General features: G+C 34.3%; 1 protein-coding gene across 1 annotated transcript in view; it reads left to right on the top strand.

Moving 5' to 3' along the window:
* Nucleotides 1–25,606, top strand: part of RFX6 (regulatory factor X, 6) — a 56,314-nt gene that overhangs the window by 6,102 nt on the left and 24,606 nt on the right. The window contains exons 5-6 of the mRNA XM_008567754.1: nucleotides 11,463–11,540; nucleotides 12,675–12,702. Of these exons, the coding sequence (XP_008565976.1) occupies nucleotides 11,463–11,540; nucleotides 12,675–12,702 (106 nt within the window). The remainder of the gene's footprint in view (nucleotides 1–11,462; nucleotides 11,541–12,674; nucleotides 12,703–25,606) is intronic.

Genomic DNA, 25,606 nt, shown 5'->3' on the forward strand with positions numbered 1-25,606 from the left:
GTCTTTTTTTTTTTTTTTTTTTTTTTTTTTTTTTTTTGTCTTTTTTATCTTTTTCCGTGTCCGGCAACGGATTGCAACCCTCAGTGTTGCCCCCGTACCGGACCGGGGACCGGCAACGGGATTGCAACCCTCGGCGCTGCTCCCGTGCCTCGCTCAGCCAGTGAGCGGGAACCGGTCCGCATGTGGGATCCGAACCCTCGGACGGGAGCGCTGCCGCGCTTCCCAAGCGGCGCACCTATCCAGTGCGCCACCGGGCCGGCCCAGACAGTCATTTCTTAATATCCTGTTCTTTTCCTTTCAAGACAAATGACATATACAAATGATCTCTGTGGTCATCTCAATGTAAATGGAAATATAAAATAAGCTGTTACATACTCCTTCTCTTGACTTCTTTAGGTTTTCTTCTTTTTTGTGGCAATCTCTGTAGAAACCCCAATTACAGACTCTTGTTCATCAGTTAATTCCTCTTTCCATCATGTTCTCAGTTTCTCCTTCTATCCTGCATATAAGCATATCCAGATCTCTTTTACACTGAAAAAAAAAAAAAAAAAAACCCAAAACCTCCAACCTGCTGTACCCTCCACGATTGCTCTATTATTTTACTTCTCTTTGCTATTTCTTGAAAGAGTAGCTACCTGCTCACTTCCCCTACCACTGATCACATCCCTCTGTCCTAGTCCATTTCTTTACCAGGGCAAACAATTAGGGGCTCATTTTTACTGTTACTCATGTTTCTTGGCTCCTACCTAGCATTCAAACCTGCTGAGAATGCCCCCTAAAACAAATAAATACAGAAAACTTCTGTGGCTTTGCTGTCGCAGCACTGCCCGGGTCCTCTTTCCTCTTCTACCACTCCTTTCCTAGCTTATCCACTCTCCAGTGCTGGACAGTGGAAGTATAATGCTGCTACATATTCAATTCAAAAATTTCCCATATTAAAAAACTGAAAAAGAACAGGTAAGATTAATTTTAGTAATGTTTTATTTAACCCAACATATCTAAAACATAATTTCCATATCTAAAACATGATTACCATGTAATCAATGTAAAATTATTAGCAAGATATTTTACATTTTTCTGTCATCTTTGCATTTTTAATTTTATTTGTATTCTCTGAAAAGACAGGCATTTTTGATATGGAGAGACAAATATTTTCTCTTTGCAGTTAAAACAGTACATCTAATTAAGAAGGCAGTGTTTCCTTTACATTTTTGAGCTACTATATTGTGTTTATTGTTTTATATAAACTGTAATGTAGCAGATGCTGTCAGAGCCCCACCTATATTCCCTTTTGCTAACTAGCTAGTTGATTTCTAACTGCCCAAATCTGTATTGACCTGTCTGATGGCCTTTTCTGGCTACTGAAGTCGACTTTGCCTGCTGACATTTTGTGTACAATTACTCACTATCCCTCTTCCCTCTCCCCCTTTCCCACTCTAGTAACTATAGGTCTGTTCCCTCCTTCTGAAAGTTCAATGTTTTACTATGGTTCTTCCTTTCCTTCCTTCCTTCCTTCCTTCCTTCCTTCCTTCCTTCCTTCCTTCCTTCCTTCCTACTTATGAGTGAGGATGAGGTATTTCTTTTTCTGTGCCTGGCTTATTTCACCTAACATGATTTTCTCCAAGTTCATCCATGGTGCTGCAAATGGTAGAATTTTATCCTTTTTTATGGCTGAGTAGAATTCCATTGTATGTATATACCACATTTTCCATATCCAGTCATCTGCTGATAGACATTTAGGTTGGTTCCAGCTCTCGGCTATTGTAAGTAGAGTTGCAATGAACATGTGAGTACAGATATTCCTTCAACATGATGATTTCCATTCCTTTGAGTGTATACCCAGAAGTGAGATTTTTGGATCATATGGTAGTTCCATCTGTAGTTGTTTGAGAAACCTCCATATTCTTTTCCATAATGGCTGTACTAATTTACAATCCCACCAACAGTGTACAAAAGTTTCCTTTTCTCCACATCCTCACCAGCATTTGTTATTCTCAGTCTTTTTGATAATAGCCAGGCTAGCTGAGGTGAAATGATATATCAATGTAGTTTTGATTTGCATTTCCCTGATGATTAGTGATGTTGAGCATTTTTTCATGTACCTGTTGGCCATATTTGTATGTCTTCTTTTGAAAATTATCTATTCGGCTCCTTTGCCCTTTTTTTTTTTTTTTCCTTTTTCGTGACCGGTAAGGGGATTGCAACCCTTGGCTTGGTGTTGCCCGCACCGCGCTCAGCCAGTGAGTACACTGGCCATTCCTATATAGGATCCGAACCTGCGGCGGGAGCGTCACTGCGCTCCCAGTGCCACATTTTCCCGAGTGCACCGCGGGGTCGGCCCCTTTGCCTATTTTTTAAGTGGATTTTTTTACATTCTTTTTTCACACTAAGTTTTTGAAATCCAGTGTGTATTTTGCACTTACACATCTCAATTCAGACTAGCCATATTTCAAGTGCTTAATGGCCTCTTATTGGCTAGCTCAGACTCAGTCACTTGCCAAAAAATATGTCCTACTTTTTGAATTCTCTTGAATTTGTCTCTCCTTATTTCCACTTTCATAACTTGGTCTTATCTGTTTCTTGTCTACTCAGTACAATTTTTCTAAACTGACTTCTAAAGTTCAGATTCAATCATATATCTTCCATGCTCAGAGACTTTCACTGGGCTCATAATTTTTACTATTAAAGACAAAGTTTTCTCACCTTGACATTTAAGGTCCATTATGATTTAGTCCTGACCCATCTTGCTATTGTGTCTTCTCCTTCTCAGTTTTCAGCAGGTAACCTGTGCTCTCACCAAATTGTTACCTTTGCTTCACCCCCAACTGTCATTCTTTTATTTGTGCTGTCTTCCCCCACTGAGAATGACCTTTCCCCTACCATACATTGAGATCTTACTCGTTTAAAAGAATGTCTCTTGAACTCCCTCTTCTTCTGAATCTTTCTTATCCTGTTGATTTATTATAGGCTCTTTCTCTGCACTCTCATAACAGTTTGTTGGTATCTATCTTAATGTGAAATTAACTTATCTCCTTTCCTAAACAGTAAGTGTTGTGAGGATAGAGACTTTCTCTCATTTACTTTTATATCCTTTCTGTTATCCGATAGATAATAGATTATCAATTAATACTTATTTAATTGATATCAATTAATGTTAACAGTATGTGGCCTGGGAAAGAGGAATAAAATTCCATATTGTAAAAGACAAAATTGGTCCTTTTCTTCTGAGTCAGCTTTATCAAAGTTGACTCAGTTTAACTGACTTATTTCTACTGAATTTGATTCCTGCTGAATTGTGTAGATGGAAAAAAGATCAGATAGTGTTTGAAGTAGATAGATAGGGGAAAAAGAGGCAAAGCAATGCAGAAAAATCCTCTCAACAGGATCTACAAGAGTATGGGTGGGCAGGGTGCAGAGAAAGTCAATTAATCCTAGAAGGAGACTTTAGGATTAGAAATGAATGATTAACCCTGTCCATTGTGACATGGTGAGGCTGCAGTACTTAGGTTGATGTGGCAATATGTGATGACTTCTGGCAATTTATTTGAACTCTAATAGCCAATGATGTGCCCAAGGGCAAAGCATAACAATTTAATTTTTTTTCTGCCTTACTGATATGCCATTTACTATTTATGACACGACAATTACTTTTTTTGATCTTTTTTTATCATGGGGGAAAATAAATTTTCTATATGTAAACTATGTATGTTGAAAGATATAGCAAGATGTAGAGTTGTGTATACTGTAAATGCTAATGTTTTGATATAATTATTCTTAGCCAGGTAGTTTTCCTATCTTTATTTCCAAGAAACATCCTTATATTTTATCTCAGAAGATAGTGTATCAAAAGGCAGCAGAGCCTAGTGTTAGAAACACGGGGTTTAAAGTTGGACAAATCTAAGTGTGAATCCCATACTTCTATTTATAGCTGTATGACACTGGATGGGATACTCAGCTTTTCATCAGTAGAGTGGGTATATGATATCTCACATGATTGTCATGAGACTTAAATGTGATTAAGTATAAGGATAAATAGAGGAGCAAATATGCTTTCAACTTCACTATCATTAATAATATGAAATTAATGACTCAATGCATCCATAAATCAGCAATACAATTAAAGTTATTATTAACTGTGTAATACACACACACACAATCATTACTTCTAATCCTCCCAATAATAATACAAGATAGGAATTACTCTGTTTAACAAATGAGGAAACTGCAGTTCAAAGGTTATTGACTTGCCCAAAACTACACAGATACCACACAATAACAATGCTGGAATTTAAGTCAAGGTTTATCGGACTCTAAAGTTTGCGTTTTGTTAAGTAGTAAAAGTAGGAAAGCTCACTTCTTTCTGAAATCAGCCATATCAACAAAACAGTTTAGTTAATTTTTTTATTTTTTGAAATATAACCTTTATTAAGGTTTTTTTTACTGATCTAACAGCTCTTAAAGTTTGTTAATATATTAGATTCTTCTTCAAAGAGCTAATAGCACTTTATTAAGCCTCAATCACAAGGCATTTTAGTTAGAGATATTTATGTTTTATATATAAAAACAAATTTGCAGCACAAACACAATTTTACTTTCTGCCTTTTAACATGACAAACATTTCTGCATGTTATTTTCTGTGTTATTTTCACAACCATCATTTCTAATGGCTCTTTAATAGTTCATAAATTTACATTTTATGAAAAATAATTTTATGTCCATAGAAGTATGAACAATTGAATGAAACACAGGAAAATAAATGAAGTAAGCATATCTTGGAGAATCAGGAAATCATTTCTCCCAATTTTACTAATATTTTTGCAAAATTAATTTTATTGTCATTGTGGTATTTAATATAGTACCCTAAACATACTATTATTAAAGCTTTATTGAATTACATATTTTAAAAATATAAATTAGTTTGCTATTAATTTATTTTAACTTCCTTAGATTGTATATTAAAATATATTAATATTATGTAACTGTTGTAATGATGATTACTTAAAAAAATAAGATCTCGAGTTTTACGAAGTTCTCATAGAATATCTAGTGTGTCCAATCATTTTATTTGGGATTGTCAGACAATTTATTTTAGCTCATGATTGACTCAAAAGGTTCTTCTGTTTTCTGGGCACATGATAGCACCACTGTTTCTAAAACTGTCCTTAGATGTCTTTGAGGTTCATGAAACAATGTCAGTCTCCAAATTTTACTGGTCTGTGTATGAAATCCAAAGTTTGGGAAACACTGACTTATGTGACAAGAGAAGGTTAGTAGGGCCTAAAACTTGTGAGCAAATCCTGTGTCTGTTTTCAGGTTCTGTTTTTCTCTGTTCTGAAATGACTGGGTATTACAGCGATCGGTCCTCACAGCTCTCACTTTTGCGCAGGTGCTACTTCTTTCCCTCTTTAAAAGTAAAGATTAAAAAGAAGTGTAGATAAAACAAGTCAAAACTTTATGCAACCGAAAGGAAGGGATAAAATATTTTTAAAAACAGATACATTAAAATAAAAAAATTCCAAGTGGACAGAATCACTACATAGGCCCAAATATCATCCATTGTCAAAATGAGAAACAATTAAAACTGGAATAATTTGTTTCCAGGGACAAGTTCGATGTTCTACATAGGAAGCCATTGCTGCTATTGCTGCTGATGGTTAGGGGAAAAAATCTCTAAAGATTAACATGTGGGGTCAGAAAACCTCACTCTAGAGCACCTAACAAGTGTGCTTTTGAGACAAAGCTAGTCCACATTCAAGCGGCATTAGCAGCTCAGCTCTCCATCCATTCCTCCACTCTTCACCCCTCCTGCCAGGAACACTAGCAATCCCAATGGCAGACTCTGCACGTTCTCAACCCCATGACCAAAACTGACTGTACTTTCACGTTTCTTCTTTTCTTTCCTTTGATTTACAACCAGTGCTGAAAGTATATGTCTGGTTTTATTCTCTGTAATATTTTTAAATTTAGGTTTTGAATAAATAAAAATGAAACAAAACTCTATAGGAAAAAGAGAGTGATGAAGAGTCATTCTTACATATTTTATGGTTATGAATGTGTTATATCAAGAATGATCAATCCATTTATATTTATATTGATGTTCAAAGTATGGTGCTATAAAGAGTCTTTGAGATGCAAAAAATTGTAAGATAGGGTACACACTGTCAAAGAACTTTTACTATGAATATTCATTATTTAACAAGCATTTTACTGAGGGTCTCAGCACTAACTGAGCCCTCGGGATGCAACGGCAAGCAAAAAGAGTCTGCATCCCACCCTTGTTCAGAATACCGAGACAAAGTAGGGGAGAACATAGCTGAGCCCACCAATAGATTTCATGCACACGGTAGACTGTTTGATTTGAAGTTACATTTTAATTTATTGTAGACTTTGATCAACCAAATCTTGGTTTTCAGACATGATGGACAAAAGCTATTATCTTATTTATTAGTAGTGATTTAGTGGGTTAATAAAACTGATATGGCAGCTGCTGTTATCATAGCAAGTTATTGCAAGTCCCTGAACAGCCTAATCCCATCATTTCCTTATCAGTTACCATTCGTGTAGTGTAAACTAACATCAGGCCTATGAGCTCAGTGAGAACATATGTTTCAGGAATTCTATATAAAGACTAAAATAGAAAATAAGAAATATAGGTGCAGAAATAAATTTATCAGTAAATAATGAAAAGTGTTAGACACATATTTTAGTAGGAAAAAAGAACAACAGTAATTTCATTTGTCCTATTAAAAATCTCTTATATTTCTAACATGTTTACTTTAAAATGTGGCCACAAACATTAATTATTCTTCTTTATTTATAAATTGAAAATAATGTCTGTCACTTGACATAAGGCATAAGGCTGGGGACAGTTGATGCTTATGAATGAACACAATTTTGTTAGATAATCATAAAGGTTACTTTCATGATGCAGACATTTTCTAGAAGAAATTAGTTAATTATACCCAGCATTTATCATACATTTTCTTCAATAAAAATGGATAATAATCATTTAAGGAGATAGAACTGTCAAATATTTGATAATCTTTATTCAGAGTAACCCACAGGATAAGCACCAGGTAGTGGCATATAAATTAAAACAACTTGTTATCCCACATTGAGACAAACTTTACTTTTTATTTAACATGTACCAGTATATGTTCTTATTATGTTAGAATATTCCTGGTAAATATTTTCTAGCAAGATTTATTTTAGGGAAACTATTAACAAAATAGAATAGAATAAAATAATGCTATAAAATGTTGCAAGTGAGATGAAAAATCCACGTATATTTTGCATGAGCTCACTCTTCCCAGTTGTATGAGGCTTATCTTTAGCTGTTAGGAAGACAGAAAGCTGCCCATTTATTATCTCTTCTCTCTTCTCAAAGACACTACTAAATCATCACTCAGATGACAACATGTACCTAGTTAGACAAAAAAAGAAGGATTAAAGGGGAAAGATTGTTTTATTGGCTCTAGAAGAAACTGAATATAAAATGTACTAAAACATTAGAATGGTCGTTGCAAAATATTGAGATTTATATTGCTAGCAATAATCTCTGTACCTAAATACACTGATTTCATGTCCTTTGTGTACATTGTTTAGGTATACAACTTTTGTTCAACCCCAATATTTTACTGGTAATCTGGAAATGCAGTGTCAGGTGGTAGTTACTGAAAAGTATTGGCTTTAAGAAAAATTATGTTTTGTCATTTTTCAAATTTCTAAAAGAATACATTGGCTCATCCATAAATGTTCAAGGATTTTTCTTTACAGTAGTTTCTAATGGGGAATACAATGAAGGGAAAGATAAAGTTATCTTCCTCCAATCTTAGAGTTTAGAATGGGGGTTAAGCCACTTACACACATACCAGTGATACAAGGAATAAAACTACATGGGTTAAATGACCAAGAGAGGAGTTCGGGGGACAGAAGAGAGATTTGTTTTGCCTGAGAGAACAGGCAAAGCTTTGTGCATCAAAGCTATGCTTCGAGGTATGAGTAGGGAATGAGGACATGAAATAAGAAGGCTTTTTTCAGTGGAGAGCTCAACAAAACAAAGGCAAGAAGGTAAATAAAATTGAGATATAAAATTAGATATATTCTTTGCACCTTGAGTGTGGCGGCAACATGGTCTATTGAAATAAAGAGTGTTCTGTAGACCTATGGGTTTGAATTTTGCCTTCAAGGTCATAAACTTTTTACATAACCTTTTTGAACCAATTGCATAATTTTTGAACCTCTGTTTTGAAATGGGGATCATACTCTACTTATGGCCTGCTCTGGAAATTGAAGAACATGTATACACAACATTCTTTGCATGTAATAGGTGGTCAATAGACTCCTTTATCTTTCTTTGAGTTCTCAGCTTCTAGTGCACAGTAAGCCCTGAGTACTGTACATGTTTGGAGAAAAGAAAGAGAGTGCACTCTGTCATTTGTTCCCTACCTACTAGTACATTTGTAAAATTGTATTTTTAGAATACAGTCAGCTTAATCAACATATCTGAATTAGGAGACATTGCTAATGAGAAAAGTACATGCCATTTCTCAGTTGTAGAGCTGAATGTCACAGAGCAAGTCATTTTCCTCAGTTGTCAGTTCATGTCTGGATTGACAGTGTCATTTACATATGATCTATGAATAAAATACATACATTACCTAAAAAGGGCTTTTTGGTGGTAGATATAAAATCTTGACTCTGAATGTAGTTGGAGACATTAAGTACTTCTATTTGTAAAGATATTGTGCTCTAATGATTAGAAGCAGGAACAAGGGGGCCAAACGATACAGTCATTTTATAAAAATAAAGAACAAATTATTTAATCAATAATTAAAAATATCCTTTCCTTAAAAGCCACAAGTAAGAAAAATATTGCAAATTAGTTAGTATTTATTGGGTCCTAAAGGATGCTGCATTTTTTTAAATATGTGATCATCAGATGGTTTTTAAAAAAATGGAAGTAAATTGTGCCTCACTGCTGGTTAGTGTGGTCATTGTTCCATAATTGGCAGGTGTCTGCCTCAAGAAGCCATGGACTAGGGTGGGATTTGGAGACATGAATTTTCTTGGCTTGATTTTCAGTGTCTGCTTTGTTCATCATGGTACTGACAAGTAGCACAGTGGTCAGGACACTGTAGGCACTCTACTGTTTGTTGAACTCATGGTCATCCCTTGGATTTCTTTTTGGTCTGCATGACAAACCACTTTACCATGGTATAATATTATTTACATTGTGAAGAATGGATTAGAGAAGAGAAATAAAAAGACTGATGTTATAATAAAAGAAGCTTATCAACTTTTAAGGCAATGCTTAACATATGTTGCTTTAGCAAGTAGCTAAAATGTAGTTACTTAAACTATAAAGTCTATGGAACAAAGAGCAAGCTTTGCTAAGGGACATGAAATTACAATATTTTCCATTGTAATAATCATTAATACTCATTTCAGACTCTCAGGCTCATTGACTAATTCTAATACACTTGGCTGAATATCATCTAAATCTGCTAATTTGTTCATGGTTTTTAAATATTTCCCTTACCTATTTCTATTCATGCAACTCTTCTGGTAAGGTCTTTATTGCTTAAATAAGCTTCCTTCTTTTAGTTTCTAATTGGAGACATAAATCAGTTCAATATTTTGGAGTTTCCATATGTTTCATATTTCCTTCATTTCTCCCTTTGTTCCAATATACCTTGGAAGTTCTTTTTCCTCATCTACTACAGGATTTTTTTCTACATTGTAAAAACAGAGCAGTTATGAGGCCCCTCTGTTCATGTTAACAGACTATCATTATCCTTCTACCAAAATTAAGGACTTCAAAACTTCTTCCCAGTCTGCCACAATCATAATATACCTTCCTTTACCTTGACCACCCCACAGTACTGTTTCTCAAATATAACAATTTTTCTGAAAACATCACTTGTTATAATAATTTTTAAAAATATATTTAAAAATCCTTTCCTCTCTGTCTCAGCTGACCCTGAGTCAATAGAAGCAACTTAGCTGCCACAGTACTGTCCTTAGAACCTGACAAGAGAGAATCTGTCTCTGGACCTCACACTGTAGAGGGCTCTGTTCTGGCAGTCCTCTGCCTCCCTATTCATAAGACAAAGATACATAGCTTGACTGAATGTGTCCGCCCAAAGACCACATCCCTTTTCTAAGGTCCCTGAGGCCTTGGAATTCCCTGTCTAAGCAACCCCAGACCTGCTTCCTGGGCCTATGTGGGGCTTGTCCTGAGTCCATCCTTAGGACACCACACTGCTTCTGCAGCATATGTAGCCCTAGACCAAGGAGTGGTCGGGGCAGCTGTTTGTGGGTGGTGTGGGTGGGTCTTGGATATGCTGTCCCCTTACAATGAACAGAAGAGCAAGAACTCAGAAGTGGGGGGAGAATGGGTCTTCCCCCACAGCCATATTTGCACATGGAACTCCAGGAATCTAAGATCTCTAAATTCAGATTTGCATACCAAATCATTATGGAGGTAAATTGTCAATGTAGGATGAGAGGAATATTTTATTTAGTAGTTTGTTGGCTTGACTTAGACTTTTCATATATGTAGATATGAGGTATGTAAACTTCCATTTGTATTCTTGCCCTGGGCCCTGAAAATGTTCAAGGGTGGAACTGCTTGGCCAAGTCCTTTCTTTATTGCTGAGGTCAGAAAAGGGGCCTTGAAACTTAGAAGATTCATTGTCCTGTCCACTTTAACTCAGACTATGATGCCAAAAAAATAAGATTATAAAATATAGTTAGGCTGGAGTCCACTGGAATCCCCCTCATTCTCTTTTATTTTATTCATTTCCTGATTTTAGATGAATGCAAATTGATAGGGTAGGCAAATATGTGGGTGGTGGTGCTTCATAAGGGGTAGGGGAGGTGGGGAGTGATGTTAGACGACTCTGGTCACCCTCACTAAATACCCACTATTTGACTAGCTTTTGTACATTCATAGTGTTTGTACTTGTGTATGTTATATGTCAGGACCCTGTGGCTCAGGAAAATGAGTTCTAATTTGAGAATCAATGAGATGTTATACTTGTCGCTCATGGTCCACTAAAATATTTATAACAAATTATTCATAACACTGTTACTCTCCATGTGTCATATTTCTACTGATTTGTGACATGGAATTTTCCCAATTATTGCACAAAAAATTGAAAATGATAGTGAATCAGGCTTTTCATTCCTCATGAGGAAAATAATGTCTGTAGGGTCACATGCTCCAGACTTGTTCACATATGTGACATCAGTGTCTTCCTCACACAGGATGCCATACTCTTTTGTCCGTCTAGTAGATATACTGTAAAGGAAACCAAGCCACCTGAAAAAAACCAGGAAAGGAAGGTCATCAAGGGATTGCAATTCTTACTTGTGGTCTCTTATAAGTTATACGTTAGTCTCTTTTTCTTTCAAAAAACTCCTTCATTAATACAGAGCTGGTTCCTTCCTTGCTCTAGGTATCATTACTATGGAATTGGCATCAAAGAGAGCAGTGCATATTACCACTCCGTTTATTCTGGAAAAGGTCTGACAAGGTAGAGTTCCATCATCTTCAAAACAATTTCTCTGCATTTCTTTAAATATGCATGGTATCTATTGAATAAAATGACTTTCTAATTTTGCTTGCCAAAATGTTCTTTTTTTAAGCGTCAGAACTTAATTTCAACTTCATATGAACATTTACCATTATATAGTCTAGATTACTGAACAAATTATATAATTTGTAATAATGAATGAGAAATTAATGGCGAATTAGATATCCCAGAGAGATGACCAGAAGCCAAAGAAGATGAATTGTTTTTAAATTAGTATTTACTGATAAGTTTCAGTCTAATTTCAGGTTGGATTCAATAAAATAAAGGCAGAAAATGTAAATGTAATATTTTTTTTCTAAGAGACAATCTGTTTTAAAGATCTATGTGCTTGACCCATACCTTACTAAGATGAAAAGATTTTATAATCATCTCTAATCACATATAATTTCAATATCATCTTGCCTTAGTAAAATGAAGCTTCGGACCTGTTTGGGTCTCTGTGAAAGTAAATACATAAATGACTATAAAGAGCACATTGCTCCAAGCTGTCATTAACTATCAGGAGGAGGTTAATTAACAAGTGAGGTGACATTCAATGAAACCAGTGATAATATACAACTTTTAAAAAGAACTGAGACTCTGAATAATTAAATCTACATCTGCGATTGCTTTATGGTATGATTTATCAGGAAACGCTTTTAGCTCTTAAAAGATGAAATTATTTTTAAAAGTAAAGTATCTTGTTGAAAAAAAATAATTTTCATCACTCGAGTCATACTAAGATAAATTCAGATATTAAAGGAGCATAATGGTAGCTTACTGACCGTTACCTGCTATAAAGTGTAAATACAGGCTGAAACACACACAATGTTTAATATCAACTGTTATTTGCTTGGTTCAGATCTTACCTAGTCTCCCTAAATATTCCTCATTTTACTTTCCCCTAAAAGATTTATTTAGTTAGTTAGTTTAGTAAGTTGAGAAAGATGCTTACATTCTTTTGAGAAAACAAATTTCCCCAGTTTATTTTACTAATCATGGCATGAAGTTCCTACTTTTTAAGATCCTCTGCATTTCCTTGAATGCTAAAACTGTAATGTTTTTGAACTAATGGAAAATGTACTGATTTTTAAGGTTTTCTGGAAGCAAGCTGAAGAATGAGGTAAGAATTATTTTTCTCTCTATTTTACATCTGCTGCAATATGTCATACAAACTGAGCAATACATGTTCATCATCCTCACTGGCAAATGTAGAAATAAATGTTACTTTTTAGGAGCCTCTTGATTGACTGAGAACTTTAGATACAGCTAAGTTAGATTTGGAGCAACTAATGAATCTTTACACAGGCCTACTGAACAATTTCCAGTTAACCTAGGAGGGATAATTTTTCATTTATTCTTACCTAATATCAGATACTTAGGTGATTGCAGAGAAAAAAAAAAAAAAAAGAAAAAAGACTATCATTGACTAAAGAAGTTTCCACTTAAATATAAACAGAAAGCCTAAGCTGAGGATATGGAAAGAATTGGTATTTGGACTATACCCATTTAGAAAAAAAAAACCTTTAATAGTTATCAAGAAGCCCAAATGCTGTGCTATACTATGGTTTGTTTAACTACTTTGAGTACACACACATACACACACACACTTGTATATAATCTTTCTCCCTAGGCTTGCTCTCCAACCCCTCCTTAAAGAACAGATCAGCAAACTGAGTTTATCTAAATGAGTTAGACTACCATTAGGGACTGAATGGCTAATTAGGCACAAGATAAGGCCTTCATTATCCTCCAGTTAACTAATCATTAAAAAGAAGTGCCACAGAACTAAGGGCACATAACAATATGTTGTGTGGTAAATCTGGACCTGAGGTAAAGTGTAACTCCATTAGTTTGGTGAAATGATGCAAATATATTATCTTAAAAAATAATAGAAAGCCCCCAACCCTCTGAAATGACCAGTTTCTTTGCAACAGTGCTTTTAATACAGTTAATGGCTAATTACATAATAAAATCCTCCAGATTGCTCTTTTTATCAATGAAATAATAGCTTTTTATTAGATAAACAATTGTGAAACTGCAAAAATATTGACTTAGATATACACTTCAGTTGACTAAAGTTTATGTCAACAGGGAATTTAAGTAATCTCTCAGGTGTTCTTTCCACCAGTCTGATGAGGCTGGTGGTTCTAGTTAGGCATCAGCCAGTTTCTCATCTTTGGCAAGCCTTGCTTTACAGAATAAAAGAAAAATGTTTCTCAAGTCTACTGTTTCCTTTTTAGAAGAGCAAACCATAGATCCAGTTTTAGATTTTGTTAATAAGGTTAAAATAAAATATTCTGATTAGATTATACAATCTATGGATTTTCTACAAATCCCTGAAGTAGTGTATCATTATTATAATGATTATAGAAATTAACATGACTAAGGACTTTCTTGAAGTTCAGAACCACTCTAAATACTTTTTTTAAATGACAATAAAATATTTTCATTAAAAAGTTTTTTTTATTTAGGTTGGCTAACTATCACAGTTTGCTCAGGACATGAGAATGTCAGTGCAAACCTACATGTACTTCAGGTCATTTGAACATTGATAACTGTGAGGTAGAGAGAAGAGGTGTCAACACTGCTAATTTACAGCTAAGGAAGACAAGGCTGAGGGATGTATTTGCTTTGAAAAACTTTCAGAATGAAGTACTATATTTTTAAAAACCATGGTCAAGATATTAATTAACAGACATATGGTATTACAGGTACTTGGAGACAAAGCAGTGGACTGATAGATTTGGCCCTGCCTTCACGGAGCTTTACAGTGTAGCAGAAAAACATAGCTTGAAAAAGCAATTATAAAAAATTATAAAGGGGTCACGGAGGTTAACTGAGTTTAGGGGGTTAAGAACATATACTGCAGGAAATGAATGTCTAAGGAAAGAACTGAGAAGTGAGAGTTTGGATGAGGAGTGGAGTAGGGGAAGAGGAAGGAAGAGTGTGGCCCAGACAGATAGAATGACACAGGTCAGGGTCTCAGCCTCTATACTGTGGACATTTGGTCTGGATAGTTCTGTTTATTGGGGATGTTCTGTACACTGCAGGATGCTTAGTAGCATCATAGCATCCCTGATCTCTACCTACTAGATTCCAGTAGCCATCCTTACAACCCCCCCCCAACACACAATTGTGACAACCAAAAATGTCTCCAACATTGCCAAATGTCAACCACTGGCATATGTGAAGATGATGCAAGAGGAGCATCATGCTGCAGAAAAAATGAAAGAAATTCGGTATGGCTGTAGTGTAGAATGAGGTAGAGAGCAGAGTTGTACAACGGCAGGAGCTTATTAGGTCAGGCATTCTGGAATGGGAGACCACTGAAGGGAAGTGATGTCATCAGACTTGTGTTTTATAACACTCACCTGGCTGTGATATGGAGAATCAATTAGAAGAACGTGATGAAGAAAGTCAGTAGATCTATGGGAGGCTATGTGGATAGTCTGGGTAGGAGAAGATCTGGACTAGGTTAAGAGCCCTAGGGATGGAGAGAAGTGACTGATTTTAGTTAGGAAACATCATAAGAGTAGCAGGTAGAAAGACTAGACACATAATCGGTTCAATTTGGGACTTGCCATATTTGATGTGCTTATGAAACATCCAGTGTGAATTTGAAGGGGCCAGTTGTACATGACTGGAAAAAAGGACTTAGAGATTTAGTTTAATAGTGATTGAAGTCATGGTAATGGATAAGACTGTCAAAGGGGAAAAATGAATGAGATGGAAAGAGATTACCAGAAAAGAGTTCTGAAAAGTGGGGAAGAGGTAAAGGGTCAGCAAGATAAGGGAGGAGAATCCAAACAGGTAAAAGAGAAGGACAAGAACAGAGTGTCACAGAAGCCAAGAGACAGACATGCTTCCAGCAGAGGGGAATGCTCACGACTGTCAGATGGCGCTAAAAGGTCATCAAGATAAAGACAGAAAAGGGTTTACGGAATTAGTTAAGTGGAGATCATTTCACGACTTCAAGAGCGTTTTCAGTGGTGAGCCGAGGTTTGATTGGTTTGTGAAATGAGTTGCATGTGACCTCGAATGTAGAAAGTCTAGTCAAGTCGAAGGTGATAGTTGAAAGAGGACTTGGAATTTAGTCTGGAAGGATGATAGACCAGTGTTCTAATGTTGATAAAACAGATCCAGTAGTGGGTAGAGACTGAAGATATGAAAGAGGGGAAAGTGGAGAGCACGAGATCACTGAGCAGGTGGGAAGGGGAGAGCTTCAGAGCAGAGGAACTGGCCTTGGAGAGAGGGAGCACTTCTTTTACAATAAAATGGAAAGAGGAAAGGATAAGTTCAGATGCAAGAAGATTTGTGGATTTTGTGGCAGGAAGGTGAGGCAGATTCTGTTTGGTGGTTTTTGGATTTCTCTCAGAGTTAGTAGTAGGTCATCTGCTGTGAGTGAAAATCATGGGAGAAAGTAGGGGTTTGAAGAGCTTAAAGAAAGCCCCAGCTAGTCTCAACCAGGATTCCCAGAGAGGATGTAGCCCTGATGCCCTATGGCACCCATTGTATACAAGACACGTACTGTTTTATGTACCTAGAACAATACTAAGTGCCATCCTTGGGAGAACTGAGAAAGTGGTCACTCAAATCATTTTCTGTAGGACTTCATTTTCTCACAGATCCTTTTAGGAAAGGTGGGAAGAGTTTTTGTGGAAGACCAGAAAGGTGGAAAATTATAAAATTTAAGTCGCTGGAGCCAGCAGAAATGCAGAATATTTGGAGCAGTCATAAAAAGAGAAGCATACTACCTGTTTTTTTTTTTTTTAAATACAGTATAAAAGAAAATTTTAAATGAAAAGACATTACATATGTCTGGATTGGGATGCTAGATATTATAAATGTGCCAGTTCTCCCTAAATTAATTTAGACAGTTAATATTCTAATAAAAACTTGAGTGGGTAATTATTTTTTAGAAATGATCAAATTGATTATAAGCTTTATGTGGAAGAATATACAGGAAGTAATAGTTAAGAGAAATGTAAACAAGTGAAAAGGGGACTTGTTTAGCAGATATCAAGATATAAGAGTACCTCAAAAAGTTCATGGAGGGGTTCATCTTACCTTTTAATTCCATTTTCCACAAGCTTTTTGTGATATTTTCATATTATGATGCTATGTTACTGACTCAGCTATAGATAGAATAAATCTGCAGCAGAGATTAGGCACCTGGAAAAAGACCCTAGATATATAAAAATTTAATGTATTTTCAAGGAACTAATGAAAGAAGGTATTTTTCAATGAGTTGTCTTAAGTCCTTTCTGGAGGAAGGTGAAATATTAAATAAATAAATAAAATTCTTCAGGGAATAGTTTTAGATTTTGAAAAAATTCTATACCTCATACTTCATATGAATTTCATATTAACTATTAAATATAAAAAAAACACTTAGAAGAAAATATACATACATACAAAATATATGTGGGGTAATTCATTTTCAATGCATGAAAACAACTTAAGAAATTTCAGAGGAAAAAATAAACAAAGAAATTGGGAACTTCCTGATATCAAAAGCAGAATATACAAAATTTGAAGACAGGAGAAAACTGGAAAACATATCTTCAGCAAATATGACAGTAGAATAATATCTCTACTACACAAAGAAATCCTAAAATTTATAAGAAAAACATAAGGACTAAAATAAATAATAAAAGATATGAATAGATGATTCACATAAGGAAAAGGCTAATAAATGAATGAAAAATGAACTACCAAGAAATAGAAATGAAGATAATGTTTTACATTAAAATTATCAAATATTAAAAAATTATTACAAAGCTGGTGAAGGTATGGTGAAATAAGCTCTTTCATATCCTGCTGGTGAAGGCAGAATGAACTTTCTGGAAAACAGATCTATTAAGAGTCTGTAAAGTGTTAATGCACTTTCTCCTACTAATTTTACTTCTGTATGAATCCCACATAAAGAAATAAAATTTTAAAATGTGGACAAAACATTATGCACAAAATTATTATTGACTACAGTGAAAAATTATATATAACCTAAATAAATGACTAATTATAAAGAAATGCTTACATGATTTATAGTACTTTTATTACACTGAGTATTATTTTACTTATTAAAAGGCTCTTTTAATGATTTAGAGAAACATTAATTATAAAAAAAAGACACAAAGGCAAATAAAAATACATGTGGTCTCAAATATGTAAAACAAAACTAGATATTTATAAATCATAGGTAAATGATAGAGGATTAATATCTAGAACTATGCTGTACAATATGGTAGTCAGTTGCCACATGGGGCTATTAATTGAATAAAATAAAAGAATTCAGGTTCTCAGCCACACACGCTACAAGTCAAGTGCTTAGAAGCCATAGGTAGCTAGTGACTACTGGATTAGTCAGTACCAATATAGAACATTCCCATTATCACAGAAAGTTCTGTTGGACAACACTATTCTAGAATATGTAAATAATTCAATGCAATAAGAAAAAGACAACCCTATAGAAATATAGCAAAACATTGGAACAGGCAATATACATAAAGTGAAAAAAGAATAATTAATAAATAGTGTTAATGTTCATGGCCCCCCTTCTGGTTGTCCAGTGTCCATAACATATGGTCAATAAATATTTTGAATACCGTCCATGCCAATAAACATATGAAAAGTGCTCAATTTAAGTATTAATTGGGGAAATGAAAATTTAAACCATAATGAGTGATTATTTCACAAATGTTAGATTGGCAACAATTAAAATGTCTAAAGATATGTTTTTGGTATGAGTGTGGAATAAAGGAACTCTCATAAACAGTAGGAGGTACAATATCTAGTAAAGTTGAGAAATCTTCACACTGTGCACAAGGAAGCATAAGTAAGGATGTTCACGGTGGTGTTGTTTATGATTGCAGAATACTGGAAAATAATCTAAATGTCTTACTATTTAATGGGAAAATAATTTTTAAATATTTATGCAATGGAATACTATACTGCTTTAACAATAAGTGAATTGTAGCCATAAGAATAAAATTAGAGTATCTCAAAAACCTAAAGTTGAGTGAAAAAAGCATGTTGAAAGTTGAAGGATACATACTGTATGGTACCAGTTTTAAAGTAATGATATATATCATTTAAGAACATTTACATGAAAGGTAAATTTTTAAAGGCTCAAATAGGAATGATCTAAACCAAATCCAGGACATTAATTCTTTCTTGTGAGGAGTGAAGGGAATGAGGGTAGGGAAGTCTACAAAGGTTGATTTAGTATTGGAAATGTCTCATGTCTTACTCAGGATGGTAAGGACACAGACGTATTTTTTCTATATACCTTTTTAAAAGTTTAAATAGTTCAAAATATAAAAATGAACAAAAGCCAACAGTAAAAGCAAAACAAGAAACATGAAGAAGATGGTAAGGACAGTTACCACTAGGTGATATTCATTTTGATTGTTTTAAAGTTTTTAATTCATAAATGTAGTAGTTTAAATTTCAGAAATGTCTTAGAGAATGTCTCAGAATCCTTTAATCCTCAGAAATAAAACAAGTGAACAAAACTTAATTCTAATACTTTGTCCTGATCAGTGAAAGCTTTTATTTTCCTTTGAGTCTTCTAGTGTGGGTCAAATTTTGGCTTAACTTACTAGAGAAATGAATTTGCCATTATCTTGGTCCCTTGATTTCATACATTTCAACTGGGAAGTTCCCTCGATAGCCTGAGTTTCCTTCTTAGCATCAACCATTCATGGCCAGTCGAACAACTTTGTACTAAGATAAATATCAAATCCTCCCTCCTTGGTATATGCTTTTCAAATATTTGTAGACTGTTATCATTCTCTCCTTTGTCATCACTTAGCAAGCTGTGCAGATTAACTCCTTTAATCTTTCCCCATAAATCAGACCCTCTTGCCTTCTAACCATATGTTTCTTTTCTATAAGTTCCTTCTTGTTTTCTCTTAGTAATAAGATCCTTAGTAGTTCATTCAAGAGCACCGAAATCATCAGTGAAGAAAGAAAGAAAACAAAAAACAAAAAACACCCAGACCTCTGGATCTGTAGCTGGCCTGTGATCTGTCACATCTTTCAGTAAAATTATATAGCAAACGTAATAGTAGAATTAAAATGAGCATATTTTACTTTTTTGAAGATGATTAGTACTTCTTTTCTTTTTGTGTTATACATTCTCGACAGCACATTATTGTTTGATGTATGCTACTTATACTATCTTTGTACACAATTGTTAACATATCCAAAGAAATTTAATATTTGAGATTTTTCCTTTTTTCTCTTGCCTCTTGCTAGCTTCAGTTACACAAAACTATTATTTATTAGCATGAGAGTTTTTAAAAAGGTTTAAAATAAAAGGCAAACTTTGTCCTTTATTTATTTTTTTATTTTATTTTTTTTTCCTTTTTGTCTTTTTTCGTGACTGGCAACGGATCGCAACCCTCAGTGTCGCGCCCGTACCGGACCGGGACCGGCAACGGGATCGCAACCCTCGGTGTTGCACCCGCACTTCGCTCAGCCAGTGAGCGGCCGGTCTGTATGTGGGATCCGAACCCTCGGCGGGAGCGCCGCCATACTCCCAAGTGGCGCACTGTAGCAGTGCGCCACCGGGCTGGCCCAAACTTTGTCCTTTAATATATGTTTTCTTAGCATGCGAACGGTTTTTATTCGGAAATGTATTATTTGTAACACACAGACACACAGTCACACACATACACATATATAGAGTTTCAAAATAACCATCAGATGAAAACTCAAGACCTACTCCGTAGCTTAGAAGAGAAAAGTCCTCTGTACACTGACCCCAATCACTTTCTCCTCCCTGCTTACCAAAGTTACTGCTCTCCAGAATTTGGTGTTAGTCACTCCTTTGTTTTTCCCTAAAAATATTCATATGTGACATTCATATGTGATAAACAATGTATTGTTTATTATTTGCTGAGTTTTATCCAACATAAAAATGGGTTCATTTTTTCTGACTTTCTGTTTTCATTCAACATTAGGTTTTGTCAGTCTTCAACACTAATACATAAAGTCCTAGTTCCTTTATGTGTACTGCTATGTAGTATCATGTTGTATGAAAATATCACAATATACTTATTCATTCCACTGTTGATGGAACTTTTTTTTTTTTTTTTGCTTAAAAAGCAATATCAATATGAGCAGTCTCCAGGTACATGCAGATAGGAATGGAATTCCAGGTGCTTGGATATGTTCATGTTTAACTTTACCGGTTAAGGTCAAGTTGTCTTCTAAAGTGTTTGTATCAACTTACGTCTCTGCAGCTATGTGTGAGCATTACTTTTGTACCACATTTTTGCACTTGGTATTGAATGACATTTTAGTTTTTTCCTAATCCCGTGGGTATAAAATGGTATCTGTGGTTTTCATTTTAGAATTGTTTTTGATAACCAAAGAGCTTGAATATCCTTTTGGATTTTGACTTTTCTGTGAAATGCTTGTTCAGAAAATAAGCTGGTTTTTTTTTTTTTAATTCGATTCTTAGGAGTTCATTATATATTCTGGCTACTAATATCCTGTAGGTTATATGTGGTAAATAACTTCTTCCTGTTGGTGGCATGATTCAATTACTCTATAGTGTCATTTGATGAAGTTTTTTTTTTTATGGTTAATGCTTTTTTGTTTTCTTGTTTTTAAAACTTTAGTATTTCCAAGATCATAAAAATATTTTCTAGAAATTATTTTTAAAATATAGTCACTCTTAACATTTAAGTCATTTTATCTGTAATTGATCTTTTTTTCAAATTTTGTGTTGTGGTAAAATACATATGACATAAAATTTAGTACCTTAACCATTTTAAGTGTATGATTCAGTAATATTAAGTACATTCATACTGTTGTGCAACTATCACCATCATCTATCTTCAAAACTCTTTTCATCTTGCAAAACTGAAACACTATACCCATTAAACAATAACTCCTCATCTCCCCTTCCCCCCAGTCCCTGGCAATCACCATTCTACTTTCTCTCTCTATGATTTTTACTATTCTAGGTACCTCATATAAGTGGACTCATACAGTGTATGTATTTTTGTGACTGGCTTATTTCACTTAGCATAATGTCCTCAAGGTTCATTCGTGTTGTAAGAAATATCAGAATTTCCTTCCGTTTTAAGGCTGAATAATATTCCATTGTATGCTTTTATCACATTTTGCTTATCCATACATCTGTCAATGGACACTGGGTCGTTTCCACATGTTAGCTATTGTGAATAATGCTGCAATGAACGTGGGCATACAAATATCTCTTCAAGACCCTGCTTTCAATTCTTTGGTGTATATACCCAGATGTGCATTACTGGTTTATATAGTGACCCTATTTTTAATTTTTTGAGGAACTGCCATACTTTTTTGCACAGTGGCCGTACCATTTTACATTGACACCAACAATGCAAAAAGATTCCAATTTCCCCACATCTTCGCCAGCACTTGTTTTTTTCTCTCTCTCTCTCTGTGTATGTCTTTCCATTTATTTATGTCTTCTTTAATTTTTTTTATCACTGTTTTGTAGTTTTCATTGTACAAGCCTTTCATCTCTTTGGTTAAGTTATTAAAAATTTTTTACTTTTGATGCTATTGTAGATGGAATTGTTTTCTTAATTTTCTTTTCAGATTGTCCATTGTTAGTGTATAGAGACACAACTGATTTGCATGTGTTGACTGAATTCTGCTACTTTGCTGAATTCACTTATTAGTTCTAACAGTTTTGTATATGTATGTGTGTGTGTTTGGGGTTTTCTACATATAAGTTTGTATCATCTGTGAACAGAGATAATTTATTTTACTTCTTTCTCTCCTATTTGGATGCCTTTTATTTTATTTTTGTTGCTTAATTTTTCTGGTGAGGACTCCTGATACTGTGTTGAATAGAAGTGGTAAGAGTGGACATCCTTGTCTTTTTCCTGATCTTAGAGGAAAAACTTTCAGTTTTTCATTATTGAATATGATGTTTGTTGTGGGTTTCTCATATGTGGCTTTTATTATGTTAAGTAAGTTTTCTTCTATTCCTAGTTTGTTGAGCATTTTTATCATGAAACACTGTTAAATTTTGTCAAATACCTTTTCTGCATAAATTGAGATAATCACTTGTTTTTTCCCTTTATTATGCTAATGTGGTATTACATTAACTGATTTTCATATGTTGAATGAACCATCTTTGCATTCGAGGAATAAATCCCTCTTGGTTATGGTGTATAATCTTTTTAATATATTGCTTAATTTGATGTGCTAATATTTTGTTGAGTATTTTTGCATCAAAGTTCATAAGGGATATTGGTCTGTTGTTTTCTTTTATTGTAGCATCCTTGTCAGGCTTTGGTATCAGGGTAATGCTGATCACATAAAATGAGTTACAAAGTGTTCTCTCCTCTCCAATTTTTTTGGGAAACTTTGAGAAGTATAGTGTTAGTTATTCTTCAAATATTTGGCAGAATTCATCAGTGAAGCCATTAAGTCCAGGACTTTTCTTTGTCAGGATTTTTTTATTCCTGACTCAAACTCCTTACTAGTTATAGGTCTATTCGGATTTTCTATTCCTTCATGGTAGGTAGGTTTGGGTTTCTAGAAATTTGTCCATTTCATCTAAGTTACCAAATGTGTCGAGATAGTATTCTTTTATAATCCTTTTTGTTTCTGTAGAATCCGTAGTAATGTCCGCATTTTCATACTTGACTTTAGTAATTTCTTTTTTTAATCACTCTAGCTAAAAGTTTGTTAGTTTTATTAATATTTTTAAAGAACCACATTTTCTTCCTAATTAAACACTACTAAATGTAAATAAAGAACTAATTTTTGGCTTCACTGATTTTCTCTATTGTTTTCCTATTCTCTATATCATTTATCTCTGCTCCAATCTTTATTATTTTCTTCCTTCTCATTTTGGGTTTAGTTTGTTCTTTTTTAGTTCCTTAAGTTGTAACATAAGGCTGTTGATTTTTTATCTTTCTTGTTTTTTAATATTAACATTTATAGCTATAAATTTCCTCCTTAACACTGCTTTCACTACATTACATAAATTTTGATATGTTGTGTTTCTTTTTTCATTTCTTTCTAGGAATTTTCTAGTTTCAAGGGAATTGTAATTTCTCTTTTGATTCATTGTTTGTTTAAAAGGGTGTTGAATTTTCTAGTTTTCTTTTCATTTCTTTCTAGGAATTTTCTAATTTCCCTTGTAATTTCTCTTTTGATTCATTGTTTGTTTAAAAAGGTGTTGAATTTTCTAGTTTTCCTTCTGTGATTGATTTCTAGTCTCATCCTGTGGTAGTTGGAGAAGATGCTTTGTATGATGTCTATCTTTTTAAAACAATGGATACTTAATTTGCAGTCTAACATATGGTCTATCCTGAAAAATGTGCCATGTGCACTTGAAAAGAATGTGTTTTCTGTTGTTGGGTAGCATGTTCTGTATCTGTTTGTTCATTCTAGTTGGTTTATTGTGCTGTTCAAGTCCTCTATATTCTTACTTGTTTTCTGTCTGGTTGTTCTATCCGTTGTTGAACATGGGATATTGAATTTAGTTCTGTCAGTTTTTGCTTCATATAATTTGATCATCTGTTTTTAGGTACATAAACATTTATAATTGTTATATTATTTTGCTTTATTGAAATTTTGTTAATATATAATGTTCTATAACCCTTTTTTGATTTAAAGTCTATTTTGTCTGATATTAGTATAGCCACCCCTGCTCTCTTTTGGTTGCTATTTGCATGGAGTATCTAAAGTAATTCTATTGTAGACAGCAAGTAGTTGGGTCATGGTTTTTTGTTTTTTTTTTTTTAATTCATTCTGCTACTGATTGGAGAGTTTAATCCATTTACATTTATGTATGTATGTATGTATGTATGTATGTATGTATGTATGTATGTATGTATGTATGTATGTATGTATGTATGTAGTTTTATCAATATACAATGTAGTTGATTTTCATGTCCCTTTACCCAATCCTCCATCCCCCGTCTCTCTCCCCTCCACCAACATCACATCTGTTCACTTGTTTTAACAAGTTCAAAGAATTGTGATTGTTGTGTCTTCTTCCCCACCCTCCTGTTTATTTGTGTATTTATTTATTTATTTTTACCTCTCACAAGTAAGTGAGAACATGTGGCATTTCTCTCTCTGTGCCTGATTTACTTCACTTTATATAATTTTTTCTAAGCCCATCTCTGTTTCTGTGAATGATAGTATTTCATTCTTTTTTTTTTGTCTTTTGTCTTTTTTCGTGTCCGGCAACGGATCGCAACCCTCAGTGTCACGCCCGTACCAGACCGGGACCGGCAACGGGATCGCAACCCTCGGTGTTGCACCCTCGGCAGGAGCGCCGCCGCACTCCCAAGTGGTGCACTGTAGCAGTGCGCCACCAGGCCGGCCGTATTTCATTCTTTTTTATAGCAGATGAGTGGATAAGGAAATTCTGGTATATCTACACAATGGAATCCATTTACATTTAAATTAATTGCTAATAAGAAGGGACTTCAGTCTGTCATATGCTATTTGTTTACCGTATGTTTTATAGCTTTTTTTGTCCCTCATTTCCTGCATTATTATCTTCTTCTGTGTTTAGTTGAAATTTCATGGTGAAACATTTTAATTCCCTTTTTATTTCCTCTTGCATATATTTTATAACTGCTTTCTTTATGGTTACCATGGGTATTACATTTAAATCCTATAGTTATGACACTCTAATTTGAATTTATACCAGCTTAACGTTAATAACATATGAAAACTCTTCTCCTCTATAACTCTGTTTCACCTCTTTCAGTTATTGTGTCACAAAATTATATTCTTATACATTTTATGTCCAAAAACATACACTAATAGTTATTTTTATGATACACTAGTCTTTTAAATTATATAGAAAACAAAATGTGGAGTTACAAACCAAAGTTACAATGCTAGCTTTCACACGTATTATTTTTTTCTTAATGTATTAGTCTCTTAAATCATGTCGAAAACAGAAAGTAGAGTTACAACTGTTTTTAAATAACACTAGTTTTTATAATTTCTCATGTATTTGCCTTAATTTAGATTTTAATTTCTTCATA

The sequence above is a fragment of the Galeopterus variegatus genome, unplaced genomic scaffold, assembly GCF_000696425.1.
Source record: "Galeopterus variegatus unplaced genomic scaffold, G_variegatus-3.0.2 Scaffold342, whole genome shotgun sequence".
Lineage (NCBI taxonomy): Eukaryota > Metazoa > Chordata > Mammalia > Dermoptera > Cynocephalidae > Galeopterus > Galeopterus variegatus.